This window comes from Leptinotarsa decemlineata, unplaced genomic scaffold (genome assembly GCF_025532065.1).
Source record: "Leptinotarsa decemlineata unplaced genomic scaffold, Ldec_3_MD MMD2_P_RNA_scaffold_8, whole genome shotgun sequence".
Lineage (NCBI taxonomy): Eukaryota > Metazoa > Arthropoda > Insecta > Coleoptera > Chrysomelidae > Leptinotarsa > Leptinotarsa decemlineata.
Window position 1 is genome coordinate 1,561,506 of NW_027412535.1, and position 19,393 is coordinate 1,580,898.

General features: G+C 32.6%; 1 protein-coding gene across 1 annotated transcript in view; it reads left to right on the forward strand.

Moving 5' to 3' along the window:
• The window catches only part of LOC111511015 (intermembrane lipid transfer protein Vps13), a 1,108,316-nt gene that overhangs the window by 973,824 nt on the left and 115,099 nt on the right, over positions 1-19,393 (forward strand). The window contains 2 exon segments of the mRNA XM_074170346.1: positions 18,209-18,586; positions 18,648-18,823. Of these exon segments, the coding sequence (XP_074026447.1) occupies positions 18,209-18,586; positions 18,648-18,823 (554 nt within the window).

Here is a 19,393-nt window from a genome sequence, read left to right on the forward strand (position 1 = left end):
TTACAACTAATAAAGTCCATTTTTCATTTGATATTTTCATGCTTCCGGTTTCATGATAATAAATACCTATAGTGTTGTTCACAGGTACTAGCATATACTGAGCGTTGATTATTTGAATCGTTAGTGCCAGTAGAAGAATCATTCTTGATCTGAAACAAAACTTGGTTTCAGTCTATCGAAATTGACTTTTGTTGTTTGGTTAGTTTCAGGATTTCTCAGTAATGCTGAGTTTTTGAAAATTTCTATTACTTCAAAAGGTCCGTTGAATTTATTTTCTAACTTATTTTTGATTTGGGACTCTTTTACGTATACTTTATCACCTATATTGTACGTTTTTGGTTCATGATGTAAGTTACTATCAAATCTTACTTTAGCTTTTTCTTTCTTTCGTTCAGTGTTTGTGCGTGCTACTTTGTAATAATATTCCATACGATTGTTAAGATCTCTGACATACTTTGTCATAAGGTCTTTTTGATTATATAAAGTTTCTGGGGGTCTACCGGATGTGTGTCCGAATATTAATTCGTAAGGACTAAATCCGTGGGTTTTATTAATACTGTTGTTGTAACATATAACAGCATAGGGTATAATAGAAAATAGGTGGTCTTTGGGGTTTTCTGCTAGATTTACTCTTATCATTTCCATTAGGGTGGCATGGAATCTTTCAAGTGAGCCATTTGATTGTGGATGGTCAACACTGGAAAATGTTAATTTAATATTATAGAGTAAACATATGTCTTTTAATAAGTAATTATTAAATTCTTTTCCTGAATCGGCATGGATTCTTAGTGGTGTTCCATAATGTTGGAAATATAGTAATAATGTGTTTACAACTGATTTCGCTGTTTTATCAGATATAGGGTATGCTTGAGTGAATTTTGTAAGTTCATCTCGAATTGTAAGGAGATAATTCTTTGTTGGAATTTCTAAAATGTCTATATTTATTCTTTCAAAAGCTGTTTTGGGGGTTTCCGTGATTACTAACGGATTTTCTAAGTTTTTCCTGCAGATTTTTGTTTTTTGACATACCTCACAGGCTTTAATAAAATTTTCAACATCTTTTGTTATACCGTTCCAGTTGTATTTTTGCTTTATTCTTCGTAAAGTTTCATTTATTCCTCGGTGTAAATTGTTTTTACCGTTATGAAACTGGTCTAATATTATTGGAATCTGATCTTTGTCAGGGGTCGTTACAATGTTTTGACATATTTGGAATTTTATGTCATCTTTGTCAGCTAAAATATAGGATAACATTTCTTGTATTGGGAATCCTACATTTGTTTCGAGTTGGTATACTTTGTTTGGTACAAATAAATTTTGGTCTTTGTATAGAGAGCTAAACAAATATTCTATTGCTCCGTCATGATCAAAAGGTAATGGGATCAAGTAATATTTTCGATCTTTCACCGTTTTGCTGGATACAACATTGATTTTGTTATAGAAGAAATCGGGATATTCTTCGAAAATGTCTTCGAGTATTTTGTCATGGATTTCTGTAAGTTTGTTTCTTTGCAGAAAGACAATTATATCTTTATGTTTTTTGTCTAAAAATTGGTCATTGGTAAAAATGAATTTAGAATAGTCAATTAGTGATTTTGATTCATAAAGTTTTGTAAAGTTTTTCAATTCTTCAAAAATTGTTTCTTGACCTATTTCAGTTTCAGTATCTGAAATTTCTTCGTTTTCATTTTCATTTTCATTTTCGATTGCTTCATTTTCAATTGCGAAAATTTTTGAATGAAATTTTGCGCATTCTTTGAAATAATTTACTTTAATTCTAGACAAAGCGTCTGCGTTTTTATGTATTTTTCCGGGTCTATAAATTACATTGAATTGATATTCTTCTAATTTTAATCGCCATCTGGCTAATCGGCTGCCAGGGTCTTTAATTGAAAATAACCACGTTAAAGGGCGATGGTCTACTATAAAATTGAATTTTCTTCCATAAAGATAGGGACGAAAATGTTTAACTGCCCATACCATAGCTAGTAATTCTCTTTCTATGGTAGAGTATTTTGTCTCGGCTGGACATAATGTTCTAGATGCATAGGCTATAGGTAAATCTTTTCCTATGGGTCCTTGAGATAATACTGCTCCTATTGCAAAGGAAGATGCGTCTGTTGTTAAAATAAAGGGTTCGTCAAAATTAGGGTATATTAGAATTGGGGTTGACGTTAATGCTTTTTTCAATTCTTGAAATGCAATTTTACATTCATTGTTGAAATTAAATTTCACATCTTTTTGTAATAAATGTGTCATTGGTTTAGATATTTTGGAAAAATTTGGGATAAATTTTCGATAATAACCTGCTAAACCTAAAAATTGTTTTATTTCTTTAACGTTTATAGGCTCTGGAAAGTCTATTATGCAATTCACCTTTTCTGGGTTTGGTTTTACTCCATTTTTGGTTATAAGGTGTCCTAAGTATGCAATTTCTTGTCTTAAAAATTCGCATTTGTCGGGTTGTATTTTTAAATTAGCTTTTCTTAAGCGTTTGAATACTAGTTTTAAATTTTGCAAGTGGTCGTCAATTGTTGGGGAATAAATTATTATGTCGTCCATGTAGACTAGACATCTTTCGTTTCTAAGTCCAGTTAATATATGGTCTAAAATACGTTGAAGGGTGGAGGGTGAGTTTTTCATCCCGAATGGCATTCTCAGGAATTCGTAGAGGCCATTTTCTACAGAAAATGCAGTTTTTTCTATGTCTTTAGGATCCATTTCAATTTGGTGGAATCCTGATGCTAAATCAAGTGTTGTAAAGTATTGACACTTTCCTAATTGATCTAAAAGGTCTGAGATATTAGGTAGAGGATATTTATCGTCTACTGTGATTTCATTTAGTTTCCTGTAATCAATTACAACGCGCCATTTCTGTTTTCCAGATGCGTCAAGTTTTTTAGGTACTATCCAAACTGGGGCTGACCAAGGTGAGACTGATGGTCGTATTATGTTTTGTTCTAATAATTTTGAAATTTGAGTTTTCACTTCATTTTTATGAATGTGTGGATACCTATAAGATTTTGTTGAGATGGGTTGGGCATTCTCTTTTAGTTTTACAGAATGTTTTATTTCACTCGTGAATGTTAAAGGATCTCCTTCTATATAGAATATGTCTGAGAATTCTAAACAAAGGTTCCCAATGAGTTCTTTTTCTTCTTCATTCAAATGTTCTAAGCGAAGCAAACTTTTTATTTCTGTTGAGCGAGTTGGAAAAATTTCACTAAAATCATTTTGAATTTCATTTTCATTAAATTTTTCAAATTGTAAGTCTGGGAAATCAATGGATTTTTCAATTGCGTTTCCATTTACAACTGTTACTAAAAATTCTCCTTTTTCATTTATTTTTACAAGAGCGTTTGGAAGTCTGACTTTTTCTTTTTCAGCAGCTAACAGTATAGCTTCTGTATTTCTAAGTTTTGATTTTAATTTGAAAACTTTTTCTACTCTTGGTTCAATTTTTATATTATTGATGGGAATTTCGTCTTCTAAGTATTTGTAATAGTCGTATTTACTTTCGAAAAAATAATTATCAGGGTCATACTCAAAAATGTCATTTATTTCAGCCATTGATGTTTCAGGGTTAAGAGTGACTTTGTTTTGATTTTGTTTTTCTTTAGATTTTTGGTCATCTTGTTTCTCTTCAGATTTTTGGTCATCAATCATTTCTGTTGCTTTTATTAGCGGGATTGTGCCATAATTTAATTTTAATTGTTGATCTTTTATATCTACAACTCCTTCGAAATGTTCTAAAAAATCACATCCTAAAATTCCGTCAAAATCGATATCTAAATCGTGAATATAAACTTTGTGTTCAACTCTATTTTTTCCAAACGGTAATAATACGGATTCATTAATTGTTACTTTTCCTTCAGTTACTCCTGTTATTTGAATATTTTCTTTAAATCGTTTTGAATAATTTTCTACAGTTTTCTTTTTGAAAATTGATATTCTTGCTCCGGTATCAATTAGTATTTTAAAATTGCTTAGACTGTTTATGTAATAAAGATTGCTTAGGATCGGACTTATACGAATAATTGTTCTTTGTTCATTGTTCGAACGGGACTGATATTCGTTTTGATGACTGCCGCAAATTTCTCGGTTATCGGCTGTGCTACGCATGATGGGTCTATTAATAACTTGTCTGTATACTGGGTTTGTCGTAATTGGGGCTTGATATTGTCTGAATGACTGTTGGTAGTTCGTATACATGGGTTCTCTATATGAGGGTTGGCTATAGGAGGGTTGTCTAAAGACAGGGTATTGTGAAAATCCTCATAGAATTGTTCTTCTTCATATTGATTTTGAAAATAATTGTTTTCATCATAAAATGAATTATTTTCCAAACTGTATTCGTCTTGATATTGGTTGTCATTATAAAAGTATTCATTTTGGTCATACTCATTGTCATAATTATAATCATTATAATCAAGATAATGGGTTCTCATGTTATTATTTGTTGGATTTTGGGGATTTTTCTGAATTACTGTTGGCCTATTTTGTGGTTGACCGTAATTCTGTTGTCTGTATTGGTTTGTTTGATTAGGTTGTGTACGTTGTTGTACTGGAAAGTTGGGTCTTGGAATATATGATTGTTGATAGTTTTGAGGTCTTTGAAAACTTTGTTGAAAGCTTTGACTTTGATTTCCAATGGGTCTTATTGGATTTTGGCTTTGCATATAATTTCTTTGGAAATTATTTTGGGTGTTTGCCATTTGTCTTGGTTTGTTCTGACTTTGATTTGGGGGTAAACGTGTATTTAATCTTTGATTTTCAAAGTATGAGAGCTGTATCTCACGTTTTATTCTAATTGATGCTTCTAACATCGTTGTTGGGTTACTTGCTCGTATAATGTGACCTAGTTTGGGTTCTAGTCCTGTCAATAAAGTATTTAATATCATTGACTCGATTAGTACTGATTGTGCTAATTTTTGTTCGTGAGTCAAGTTTGAAGCTTGTATGCAAGATAACATTTTTGCATTGTGACTTTGTAGTCTTGAGAAAAATGTCAGTGCATTTTCTCCATTTCCTTGTTTTATTCTCTGTAGATCTTGAATTAGTGACGTTAGATCTCGCGTATCACCAAAGTGAGAATTTAATAAACCTCTGATCTCTTGATAAGTTCCTGGGTTTCTGGAATTTATCAATTGAGCAGCTTTTCCTCTTAGTTTATTTCTAATGTGAATTGTGAGTAAAGTTTTTTGTTGATCTACGGCCATACGTTCGGCATGATCGCAAGCATTTATGAAATTTCCTAGCGAAATTGAATCACCATCGTATTCGGGAACAATTGAAAATATTTCAGAAAGTTTGTAGGGTTCAATTGGATCATTTTCAGCCATTTTTAAATTATTATTCAAAATTTGAACGAGGGTTAATCAAAATTTCAACTCAATTGTGATGATAATTCAAAGTGTACTCACGCTTTTCCTTATCCTAGTTTCTTATTCTATTCTTCTTTTTCGTTGTGGCTTCTGGTTGCTTGGTGTGGCGGGATGAAATCCTACTTCATGAGCTCTGGCTACAGCAAGATGAGCAGCGTTCGACGACTTACGCGTGTTTCCTGGAGTGATTTCTTCACAACGGATGAGCAACGGCGACGACTTATGCGGGTTTCTTGTTGCTGAAGAGACCGTCCTGTCCACTGGGGTTGGTGCTTGTTCTTCTTCTTGTCGAAAGTCTGGAGACTACCGCTGTTTGGATATCAGCGTTTCTCAAGATCCGTACGACTGCGCCAATTTGTTATGTGGTTCACACTGAATTTCTATTTTTAAAAACAAACTTTATTGAATATAATATTTACAATAAAGTATAAAATGTTACAAAAATGATTCAAGAAATCGACGAACTTGGATAGTCGCGAAGTGATTCAAGAATTTGATCAAAATAATGATTCAAGAAATCGACGAACTTGGATAGTCGCGAAGTGGTTCAAGAATCTGATTAAATAATGATTCAAGACATCGACGAACTTGGATAGTCGCGAAAGTGTTCAAGAATGAGGCGTCCTCTTGTTTTCCCATATTTATAGGATCAGGAACTGCTGATGTAGATATGCGTTTCTTCGAATGTTCTAGAAAAACCTTGGAAATGTGCTGAATATGCTGAGTCATTTCCTGGGTAACTGCGTAGTGGCTGATGCAATATTTGTTTATTATGGTGCAATCCTTGGACAAAGGGTGCATTGATTTTTCTAATATAACATGTATCATTAATTACAATATTTATCAACTCACTTTCTTCGGCTCGAATTCTTGAGCAGATTCATATAAATTTTACTTTTGAAAGACACTTTAAACCATGGAAAATAGACAAATTACTAGAGAATACTTTCACTTGTTGTGGGTGGGTGTTGTGAATATGCAACCACAAGTTCCGAATCTTAAGGATACGGAAATGTTGCACCATCCAAGGAAGTGTTACAAACTCAATTATTCAGAATCCTTGGAAATTCACAAGCATAAACATTGGGGCTGCAACCTGTTAGATCAAATCGATTTAGTTTACTCGCCGGTTTTTAATTGGCACATCCGCATTGTAAACTGTAAATTCAGGCACTCAATCAAGCCAAGTACCTCTATTAGTACCTACAGGGGTGGTATATAATGGCTAATGTAATGAACCATCGTTAGTTTATTGTATAATATTGTATATATAATCGAAGTTCATTTTAGAACTCGTGGACAGAAAAAAGTTGCTTGCAAAGAAAATACTTCAGGACATTTCATTATTTGAGAAATGAATTCGTAAATAGACTTCTTCATTACCAGGAAGTGATTGGTAAAGAATACCAACATTTATAGCAATAAACTAAAGTAGTTTCGAATACTTTTTTTCTCAAAATTATATTTATCGTTTGTTTCCAAATTCTTAAATCAAATATGAAACAAAAGTTAGAAATGTTGGATGGAGAATTCAAATACCTATCAAACAAGGTATCAGAGGACCCCCAATATTTTTGTAAAAAGAAAGTTAGTATCGTCATTTTGGTGACAAGTGATGCAACAATAATGTTTTTCCTTATTAGGAAGTACTTAAATTATATCTTCTAATAGAAATTTTGCCTAACCTTGATATCTTGTCCCGTTTGGAAGTAAAGTGGGGGAACTATTTACGTCCGTACTGTATACGTGAACCTCATTTGGTGGAAATATTGATACGGTGAAAAACGAAAAAATTTTGTGCATAGTAATTTTTTTCCGTACTTCACTACTTGTGAAAATGTGACGAAAGAAGAAATGTTGCAGTATCTCACACGATATGGATCCTGCGATGACAACAAATTTCCTCGTAGATTTTGAATAGACTTATTTCCAGCAGAAATATAATCTTCCTGTGGATGGTTCACGAAATTCAGAAATCCTGAACTTGAGTCAGAATCCTCGAAAATGCTTCTACAATTCAGAGTAAATGAAATAAGACTTGTTTCAAATGCCCAGATAGCACAATAACGTTCTGAGAACATTCCTAGAAGCATTTGCTGGAACGTTTGAACATTCTGAGAATATTTCCACAATATGATTTGAATATTCTCATCACTTCCTATGCACATATAAAGTGGACTGGAATTCACGTTCCCAGTTCGTTCTGAGAATATTCTGAGAAATTTTTCAGAATATCTATGGAACATTCTGTTAACCTTCTAAGAATATATGTGGAACATTCTGAGAATATTCTTATAATATAACAATAACTGCTTGAAATATTCTTAGTTCCTTCTGAGAATGTTTTTCAGTATATTTTGGTAACCTTCTCAGAATATCTGTGGACCATTATAGTGTTGAGTGAAATTCATATTCTCTGTCTCTTCTTAATTTTGTTTTCGAAATTATATATATATATATATATATATATATATATATATATATATATATATATATATATATATTATATATATATATATATATATATATATATATATATATATATATTATATATATATATATATATATATATATATAACAATTCCTTGGAGTTATTTGGGATAGCAGCGAAGCGCAAGTGTACTCTTATAACATTATATTTCCAATATTTCGACAATGGTTATTGTCATCATCAGGGAGCTAAGATAATAGATTTTGAATTAATACAGAACTTAAGTTAATAGACGAATACTTACAATGTTAGTGAGATTGGTCGCAATTGAGTTGAGTTAAAATTAAAATATGAACGTTGTGATCATGATAAAAACAAGTAACAACTGTAAAATTACTAGACATATGAATTAAGTGAAAGCTACAATATATATATACGTTAAATGAGGAGTAATCATAATTTTTTTTCTTTCAATATGTCCTTCCTTACCATGTTTTTTTCTTAAAAAAATATGTTGATGACATAATCCTTGCCCTTCCCTATACAGGAGTCACAGAAATCGTTGAAATCTTTAATAGTTATGAACCCTATATAAAATTTACCATCGAAAAGGAAGACGATGAACAAAGTGTTCCATTTCTAGACACTAAACTCATTCGCACTTCCACTAATACCGTACTTATTGACTGGTACAGAAAACCAATAAGTTCAGGTAGATACATGAACTATTGGTCACTACATAAACAATCAATAAAAATCAATTTGGTCAAACAGATGAAACAACGTGTTATCAGAATTTCGGACTCGTCCTTTCATTTAAAAAATTTCAAAATCCTTTTAAACCTTTTTTTACAAAATTCATATCCTAAAACCTTATTGAACAAGATATTGTTTAACACGTCCCCAAATGAAATAGATCATAACGTTCGTCCTTCAATCTCTCCAAGTCAGGACAATGATATCAATAATAATAATAATGAAATTTAGATAAATAATTATCTTTTTACTTCTTTACCATATACCAGTGAAATTACACCCAAACTCACACAAATTTTCAAAAATATTGATAATATAAAAATTGCACACAAACCTATATTACCAATTAATTCCCTTTTTTCAAACTTAAAAGATAAAATCCCAAAAAAATTTCAATCTCAAGTGGTTTATAGTATCCCTTGTATAAGTTGCAGTGCTGAATACATTGGTCAGACTGCCAGATTATTAAAAGACAGAATATCTGCACACAAAAGTGATTGTAGACTTCATCCAGAAAGGTGTGCCCTTAGTGAACATGTTTATAATAATGGACATGTAATGGATTTTAACTCAGTAAAAATTTAAACTAAAGAGAGGAATGTTTCTAAAAGATTATTCCTTGAAATGACTTACATTTCGCAATCACGAAATTGTCTGAATAAAAAAACAGACTTACAACATTTAAGTGAAATATATTCCTATTTACTTTTTATAGACAAAAATTGGAATTCCTTCAAAGACAACTCATTTGACATTACTTAAATTCATTTATCAACCTATTAACAAAAATTATACAACAAAACTCTTTCTTCTGGAAGCAACTGTAACTCTTTGATTAATTGCACCAGCGGCAAATGCCAAGTCTACTTCTTCTTCAAAATTTTAATAAATTGACAAGAGTTGTGTTTCTAACCTAAGATCACCACGTTCATTCTCAAATAAAAAAAAAAGATTTTCATGATTACTCCTCATTTAACGTATAAATATTGTAGCTTTCACTTAATTCATATGTCTTGTAATTTTACAGTTGTTACTTGTTTTTATCATGATCACAACGTTCATATTTTAATTTTAACTCAACTCAATTGCGACCAATCTCACTAACATTGTTAGTATTCGTCTATTACTTGAGTTCTGTATTAATTCAAAATCTATCATCTTAGCTCCCTGATGATGACAATAACCATTGTCGAAATATTGGAAATATAATGTTATAAGAGTTCACTTGTGCTTCGCTGCTATCCCAAATAACTCCAAGGAATTGTTTATATATATATATATATATATATATATATATATATATATATATATATATATATATATATATATACATATATATATTCAAATAAATATAAGAAGAGTCAGAGAATGTGAATTTCAATCAACACTATAGATTTTGCTTAAGAAATGATGTCAAATGGCGTCTACAAAATAGGTCACGTGATTTCCTTAACCTGTCAAAATTGACATTTAAAAAAAGAAACATCAAAAAATGACATTATTCTTCAAAATATCCAAAAATATCAAGGGATAAAAACATTTTCTTTTGTAATTTTATACCCACACACCAAGTTTCAAACCCATAATAAGTATTTTATATTTTCACTATTTTTCCGCATTCCTGCTTTTTCTACTTATCAAAATTTAAGCACACCTGTACTAAATCATTCATTTTAACTAAACTCGTCACCGAATTTCTTTTTTTGGAATATAATAATATTTTAAGAGCCTCTTTGATGTTAAAAACAAATTTTGAAAAATAAAAGTTGTCAAACTTGATGCAAAGTTCATCTAGTTTCAACGGGGCTTTCCAAACTATACAGTACTTGAGTTTTTTAATGAGCAAATGGCCTCACAATATGAATTAGAACAAAACGAAACATTAGGAAACAATATCTTAAAGTGTTTATTGTTTTTTTAACAAAAAATACAGTGGAATTCAATCTTAATTAAAAGGAACTGAAAATAAACATGTACCTATACCTAATAGCAAAAAAACACGAAAAAAAGACTCATGACATTAAATACACTACATTTCTGTATGTCTTCCATCGCGTTCTATGCAGATAATTGTCCTTCTTGATACATCTTTTATTGAGTTGCTGATACTCACAGGGTTTATGTTTAAAATAGAGTTTCTAATAACAGTTTCTAGGTGATTCACGTCACGAAAAGGTCTTTGTTTATAAACGATTTGTTTTAAGTAACCCCACAAGAAAAAATCTAGTGGGGTTAAATCTGGCGACCTAGGCGGCCATATTTGCTCCATATTTCGCCCAATAACTTTGCCCCTAAACATTTCTAATTGTTTTTCTTTGGCTTGAACTATGAATAGGAGCCCCGTCACATTGATACCACAGACTGTGTCTTATTTCAACCGGCATATTGTCCACTATACCACTGATCTCAGTATTTAGAAATTGCAAATAATCCTGAGAAGTTAAATTGTGTCTAAAAAAGAATGGTCCCATTACCTGATTATTTAAAACACCGCACCACACATTTGTTTTAAATGAATATTGGTCCCGACAGTCTATCACAAAATGAGGACAGGAACCTACAATTCTGGGAACTGACTACGACGTTCGATGTGAAGGTAGCTTTGTCGGTCCATAGGATTTTGTAAGGACATTTTCTGTTTAATTCTACTTCTCCTTGGTACCAGAAAGAGAAATCTAGTCGAACATCGAAATCTCTTTCCTTTAAGGTATTTATAAATTTGGGTTTGTAGGGTTTGAATTTATTTTTATGTAAAATTGCTCTTACGCTTTCTCTTTTAACGCCAGTTCTATCTACAATATTGGTAATACTTGATTTTCCCTGTTCGATAACATCCAGGCAGACAGCCAACTGAACCTCATCATTATTGCGTGATGGATTATGACGTTTTTTAAAAGTATTTTCAACTGAACCAGTCAGTTTAAATTTTTTTAAAATCCTACTTACAGTGGATTGCTGTACATGTCTACCAGGATGTCTTGCGTTGAAAATATCAGCCACTTGTCGATGCAATGTGTTTTCACCACAAATTAGCACAATTTCAATTTTTTCTTGTAAAGATAACATATTATTTTAATTTTCATACATTACATTGAACTAACGGGCATTAATTTATTCAGTGACAGTGACGTTTTCTAAAACACATTATGTAGTTTCATATTTTTTCACAGCCTACCCAGTTTTTTTAAATTAGTGTTGTTAGCGGAGTAGGTAAATGTAAATACTATGAGTTTTTTTCTTTTATTGAATGGGCTTCAAGAATCACGAAATGATGTTTCCTAATGTTCCGTTTTGTTCTAATTCATATTGTGAGGCCATTTGCTCATTAAAAAACTCAAGTACTGTATAGTTTTGAAAGCCCCGTTGAAACTAGATGAACTTTGCATCAAGTTTGACAACTTTTATTTTTCAAAATTTGTTTTTAACATCAAAGAGGCTCTTAAAATATTATTATATTACAAAAAAAGAAATTCGGTGACGAGTTTAGTTAAAATAAATGATTTAGTACAGGTGTGCTTAAATTTTGATAAGTAGAAAAAGCAGGAGTCCGGAAAAATAGTGAAAATATAAAATACTTATTATGGGTTTGAAACTTGGTGTGTGGGTATAAAATTACAAAAGAAAATGTTTTCAAACCATTGATATTTTTGGATATTTTGAAGAATAATGTAATTTTTCGATGTTTCTTTTTTTAAATGTCAATTTTGACAGGTTAAGGAAATCACGTGACCTATTTTGTAGACGCCATTTGACATCATTTCTTAAGCAAAATCTACTGCCAAAATCAAATTTCACATAAAACGATAAATAAAAAAGTTTCCCATTTGATGCGGACTTTATCGGTGACACTGTATAAGAGTATAAAGTACTCAAGTGATTAAGTATTTCAAGTGATTAAACCACAAAACAGAACAGAACAGAACAATCAAAAGTCAAAAGTATTCATAGACTGAACATGCACATGCATTTTTTTATAATATCTTACTAAGAATAAAAATATATTTCCGATACTGTCTATCGAAATCCTGCTTATTAAAATTAGTAAAATTTATCTTCACCACTATTTCTGGTGAAGCTGTTTTCAGATGCCATTTTGGAGTTTTCATTACTGGAACTGGATTGAGCTGGAAGAAAATGTACCATGATTAGAATAAAAACTAGTTATTTATGTTTTCGAAACCATGTATGAATAGTTTGCGTTTTGACAAAGATAAGGAGCAAAAAACTAAAAATGCTCATGAGTGTTGAATGCCAGTAAAAATTGATTTTTCGTTCTGGTGAACTGGTTTAATAACAGTTACCTGGTAACAATGGCTGCTGTTCCTCACTGTAATTGTGAGAATCTGAAAAAAATACCTGTGACAAAATTATTCACTAAGATGAATTAGCCACTTCCATTTCATAACTGATCAGTTGAACAAAACTTAAACATAACAGGATTTGTTCACGAATCAAGTTGGTTTGTACAAATTCGAGTTCAGAATTTGTACTTCTATAATACATTTCCCAATCATGATGGTGAACAAAGGAATCATAATTTTTTAATCACCAATATTCAGTGATCAATGTTAAAATGAAAGAACTTGTATTTCTTACCATATTGCCTATAAAGTGGCATTTCTTATTCTACAGAGTCATATTCTTCTGACGAAGAAGTGTCCTTTTATCTTGACTGTCCGATAAGTGATACTTTGTATTTTTAATGAGCTTTCTATGCCCAACACCATAATGCTGTTCATTCTGAGAATAGAGATCCGATGTGGTTTCTGCATTAATAGCTTCCATTCTAGCTGCAGGCAAATCTCCTAGAATAAAACAAAGATATGATGCAAGAGAAGTGAAGGCAGAAAATAAGCTCATATCCGTTTGAGTTTTCACCTTTTTGTAAAAATTGGAAGAGAATTTCCTCGACATGATGAGTATGTTTATTCATCAATATATAGCATGGCACTTCCCCAAAGAACCCATGCAATTCAAAAGTTGAGAATTATACCTATAACAATAATAATAATCAAAATTTGGAGCCTAAACACAACAAAAAGCTCAAAAGAACACCTGAATAAACTAACCTATATTTCAAAGAAAACAACTTTCTGTATATAAATGTACTAATTAAAATAACTCACCAGTCAGTCGGTAGCCAAGCGGTTCGGTATGGGTGCTTTGTTCACTCACTCGAATTAACTGCCGTGCTGGTCGGTGGTTCAAGCCCTAGTCTGAACGATCGATCTTCACTTGCTACCGACAACCCGTGTTAGGAATCACACGTTAAAAGGTAAGACCTCGTTAATCCTTGGCTCGCACAAGTTTCGACTTCTGAGGGTTGTCGTTCGTAGGGGTGCGACAGCTGGTTAACGGAAAAACAGATTTTAAACAGACAGACAGAATAATATTTATATTTTTGTACAACTAATTCACACAAAATAATTTCAATACATATCGAATTATTCAGAAAATAAGAGTTCAAAAATAATCACAGAAAAACAGAGTTGACAAAGGCGATAAACCAACAAGAACAAAATTCAAAACACCAAATAAATGTTTTAGGTTAAGGTACGATTTTCCAAACAAAGAGAAATGAGTTGTCAGCGAGAAAGTTCTAGGAAGTGAGACGGTGCGCGTGACGAACGTTTGATTGTGACAAGGATATAGAACCGGTTCTTTTGATACATTTATTGAAAAACGGACCCTAAAGTCGTTCTAGTCGTTATTAATGAAATAGCGTGAAACGAGCGAGTTTAATTTTTCTTTGAAATATAAGCACAACCAAAAATATTCTGATAGCATAAACCTACAGGGAAAACTTATGCTTATGAACTTTCCATTTTTTGCTTGGTAATATATTGAGAATGTTTTTATGAAAAAGTTCTCAGAAAATTACCTTGGTATGTTCTGAGAATGTAATATGAATATATTCTCAGAATGTTCATGAGGAACATTCTATAAACGTTCAGAGTAGTTTTGAGAATGTTCTATGAATATTACGAGGAATATTTTACAATGTGACGATTTAACAGCTTGTGAGAATATTCTGAGAATATTCGTGCTATCTGGGTAGTCTTTTCCTCAAGCATTCATCCAAATGTTGCTTAATTTTTTTTTTGGTACCTTGGGAGCTCTCTGACTTGTCCATTTAGTCCAAGTCTCCAGAAAACACTGCAGCCTCTTGGGCTTATTGCGTTTATTCTCCAATCTTCTCATGACACCCATTCCATCAGTCTCGTTCCCTGTACTAGTTTGTACAGGTTCCGTGTTGGATGTTCGTCATATTCTTCTGGACGTAATTTCTTACGTCCATATTGTCAAATATAGAAAATAATCATGAAATAATTCAGATTCATTAAAGTAAATACATGAATTGAAAGATATTCCAACCTCACTTCAATATTTTAACACAAGAACACTCAGTATTCAGAATGCCATCTTTTAATATTTCAAGTTCATAGACATCGAAATTGATCCGATCACAAGATATAGAATATAAAACAATCTCCAAATACGCAAACTTGTCACAGATTGGATGCTGTGCATTTTACCTCAGTACAGTGACCGGATCAAAGTCGCAATGTCAGCGTATAATTCTTTATAAATATTGAGGGAGGTCAAGATCATTAACAGACAGTATTCAGTATTCATTTGAGTATCGATTAATCATCAGCAATGCAGCACATCTCCTTCTCTTCGAACCTGCTGGGCGGCAGTATAATGTAAGTTTTTGATTGTTTTATTGTATTTTTTTATTAACATTTGAGTATGAGTTAATCTAAAATATATTTTCCGTTTCTGCTACAATAAATATTTAATTAAGTTTTAAATGAGTTCTTTCATTATTTGGGATGAATGAATGAATGGGTGAAACAGCAAATAAAAATCCTCTCGTTAATAGCCAAGCGAGAACTGAGTTGCGACAATATATTGCGTGGCTCTTGTGATTCAGTGCCTCACATTCGCATAATCTGCAGCTGAGGTCTCCGTTGTACAGCCCCATTTTATTCGGGTGCCCTCTGAGCGGACAATGACCGGTTAGTAACCCTGTAATTATTCTGAGCCGATCCCTACTATATTAAAGTAGTTCTTCGGTTCTTTTCTCGGACGGTTCCCTAATGAAGGATCTACTGTATTTGTTGCCAGGTACTTTTGTCCAGTACTCTGTGTGCTTCTTATTGGTCCAAAATCATTGGTTTCTTATCACCCAGAGCGGGTTCAGGACCTATATATGAAGTTGATGATCCGCGTCTAGCGCATTCATCAGCTTCATCATTACCTGTGATTCCTGAATGCCCTGGCACCCAGTACAAAGTTAATTTGTTCCTGTTTGCAAGTTCATTCAGTTCTTTATGGCATTCCCAGACCAGTTTTGATGTCACCTTCGGGTTTGTCAGAGCCCCTAGTGCGCTCTTGCTGTCTGTAAAAATATTGATCCGCTCATTTCTTTGAGGTCTCAATTTAATAAGCCTTGCAAACTGTAACATAGCATACACTTCCGCCTGAAAGACGGATGTGTATAGTCCTAGCGGATAGTTGTAGTTTAAATTTCTATCCGCTCGGTATATTCCAGCTTCCGTTCCATGTTGGTCTTCGATCCATCTGTATACCAGGTGTTTTTTCCAAACATGTTTTCGAGATGACTAATGGTCTTCCACTCTTCACAGCTTATGATTTTGGCCGTGAAATTTGTGTTAAAGGTGTACTTCGGAGTCATGTGGTCCGTGCACATATTCAATATGTGCTGCTCCAATTGTTCCGAAATTTCTGTTGGGTCTGATCTTTTACAGTTCGGTGAGTTTTCTAGTCTGAATTGGCCTATCCTGGCCTCCCCCATTACCACAAGGTGTAAAGGAGGTAGGTAGGTTCAAGTCTTTGCACCTCGCCTAGTTTGTTGATGGCGGTCGCCTGCTTCATCTTTGGCCACCAGACCAGAGATGCGTATGTTATCATGGGTTTAACCACCATCGTGTATAGCTAATATACCATGTCTGGTTTAAGCCCCCCATGTTTTTCCATAGGTGCATCTGGCGAGCATCAGTGCTACCTCCGCTTTCCTCTTCATCCTGTCCAAGTGTTGGTTCCAGGTCAGTTTGGAATCTAGGATTACTCCCATATATTTATTCCCCCGACACTTCACCTCAAAGTTTTAGAGGTCCGAGACCCTCCGTTTTAGTCCTCTTGGTGAATGCTACTATGATCGATTTGGATGGGTTTATGTTAAACTCTTTTTCTTCGGTCGGTGTGTGTTATAATATTCAGGGCCTGCTGCATGCATTCCTTCACTACATTATTGTATTTACCCTGGACTAAGATGACTAAGTTGTCTGCATAGCCCAGTGCTTTATACCCATTGTGGTCCAAGAGACATAATAGCTCGTCCATTACAAGGTTCCATAACAGCAGGGGATGGAACCCCCCCTGAGGACAGCCCCTTGCTACCCTTGCTACCCCTTAATGTTAAAAAAGGCTTCAGTTTTTGAGAGAAGATTTTCAAATTCAAATATGTTCATTTTTTGTTTATTAAGAAACCCAATAGAACTGTCTCATTGGTACAGAAACATCCAAGCTCAATTTTAGCTCCTACCCACACCCCTGTAAATGATATATGTAAATAAATTTGTTTGGATAAGAAGAATCGTGGGTTCTTTTCATTTTTCATGATCACTTTGATGAAATGAATGTCTAATTTCCACTATGACCGGTTTCGGGTTTTATCCCATTATTAACTAGTTAGTTTTTATATAAAGTGAAAGGATCAGTCTTTATAATTCTCACAAATATTTTGATACTTTATTTTGTGCCACCAATAGTAGTAAGAAACAAAGTTCTCAATTTTTTTAAATTACCTAATGCTTTTGTATTCAAAACGAAAGGTGCCATCTTGTATACAGAAATAAACGAACAAAAAATAAACGTAAAAGTTGTTATCTAATCAACTGAAAATTCACGCAAAATCATATTTCACTTCCTTATATATGTATTTCAGTAACACTCCATTGTAACGCTTCGCAGTTGACAAAACTGAAACACATGTTCAAACCAAATGCCTGAACTGTTTAGTGACAAACTCTTGATAAAGTGTTACTTGGATACGTTAATCTTGAATTTTCAACAAATATCAGTACATTCCGTCACATATCCATTATATTTCAATTGAAAGTGTTATATTTTTAGGAGTGATTAATTTTTGGGAAAGTTTTTGGAGTAGTAGAAAAACAAAAACTTTCTTTCCCAAAAATGTATGATTTGATTCACAAAAGTATTCACATCGATAATTATATCGACAACTGGTGTTTTCATGAACAACCACTAAAAACAGGATAGGAAAACGACTAACGACGACAGACGAAGATGGACACAGTATTCACTTCTTGATTTGATACAAACCGTAGCTTGTTCCTTCAATAAAAAAATAACCGAAACTTGATAAAACTCTTGATAAAATAAATGATCTTTTGAATCAACCAATAGTTGTAGTCATATTCCCTGAATGAGTATCCTGGAAACAAGCTTGTGTGGCTGGATTTTATTAAACATTTGTTAATTCATTTAGAAAAAAATCATAATAATTCAAATATGAACAATGATCATAAACATTATTCCTATATAACTTTCGTTTGAGAAAAACAAATATTTCTGATATTTTCAGGTGTGATATGGGAAACAAGCAAATTAAATAGTAGAAGATTCAAACATCTGCCTCCAACAGAATCGATTCAGATGGAGAGGGCTTATCAAGATTATATTAGAAAGATCGAAATTGAGCCCGAAACAGAATTGGGTTGCATCGCTATTGACACAAAAACGGAAGTAGACTTTAAATCCAAGCTTATGCATAAACCGCACAAACGAAAAATTAGAAGATCATTTCTCAATGGATTTTGGGTTCAAATAAAAACCAGTCCTAGTCAGATGCAACTGCATGCAAAAATAAATCGTTTACAAATTGATAATCAGATGTTTGACTGTGTTTTTCCTGTGGTATTGGCACCTATAACTCCATCAAGAAGTATAACTGCTAATAGTGGTAATCAAATGTATTCCAACAACTGATTATTATATGTGTTATGGTTATTAATCTATTTCAGGCATTAAACCGTTCGTTGAGGTGAGCATTGTGCAACTATTACTGAAAAATAGTCAGATTCGACAGTTCAAATATTTCAAAGTTTTGGTTCAAGAATTCCATGTAAAAGTTGATATGGGTTTTATTAATGCTATTATGGAATTATTAGAACAATCTGAGAATTCCGATGAAGACGAGGTAAGTAACTGATTTTATGATACAGAAACATTAAGTACTGAGCAGAAATGTATTTTTCAAATTGAGTGAAATACTTAGTCACTTTTGGCGAAAATGTTTCTCGGAGAAATAAAATACTTTCGAATAGAATGTTGTGTGCCTGTATTATGTGTTTCGTATATTACTTGGTTCGTGTGTACAAGCGTTGGCGTATATGCATAGCAGGGAAAAATTCTAAAAAATGTAAAGAAATCGAATTTTATTCTGTATCTCCAAAACGTTTCGGACATTACCGAATTGTCGAAACACTTTTTGGCGATATTATGCCGTATTGAATAATGTCTCCAAAATTAAATCATTTTTTAAAATTCCAAAATTGAAAATAACTAATAATGTATATCGAAAGTTTTTGAATATCTCAAGAGAGAGATTTTATCGAGTGTGTATGATATACAAATCAAAAATGGAACAATTAGTGGACACAATTGGAGTGTTGTGTCCGCTAATTGTTCCATTTTTGATTTATATATATATATATATATATATATATATATATATATATATATATATATATATATATATATATATATA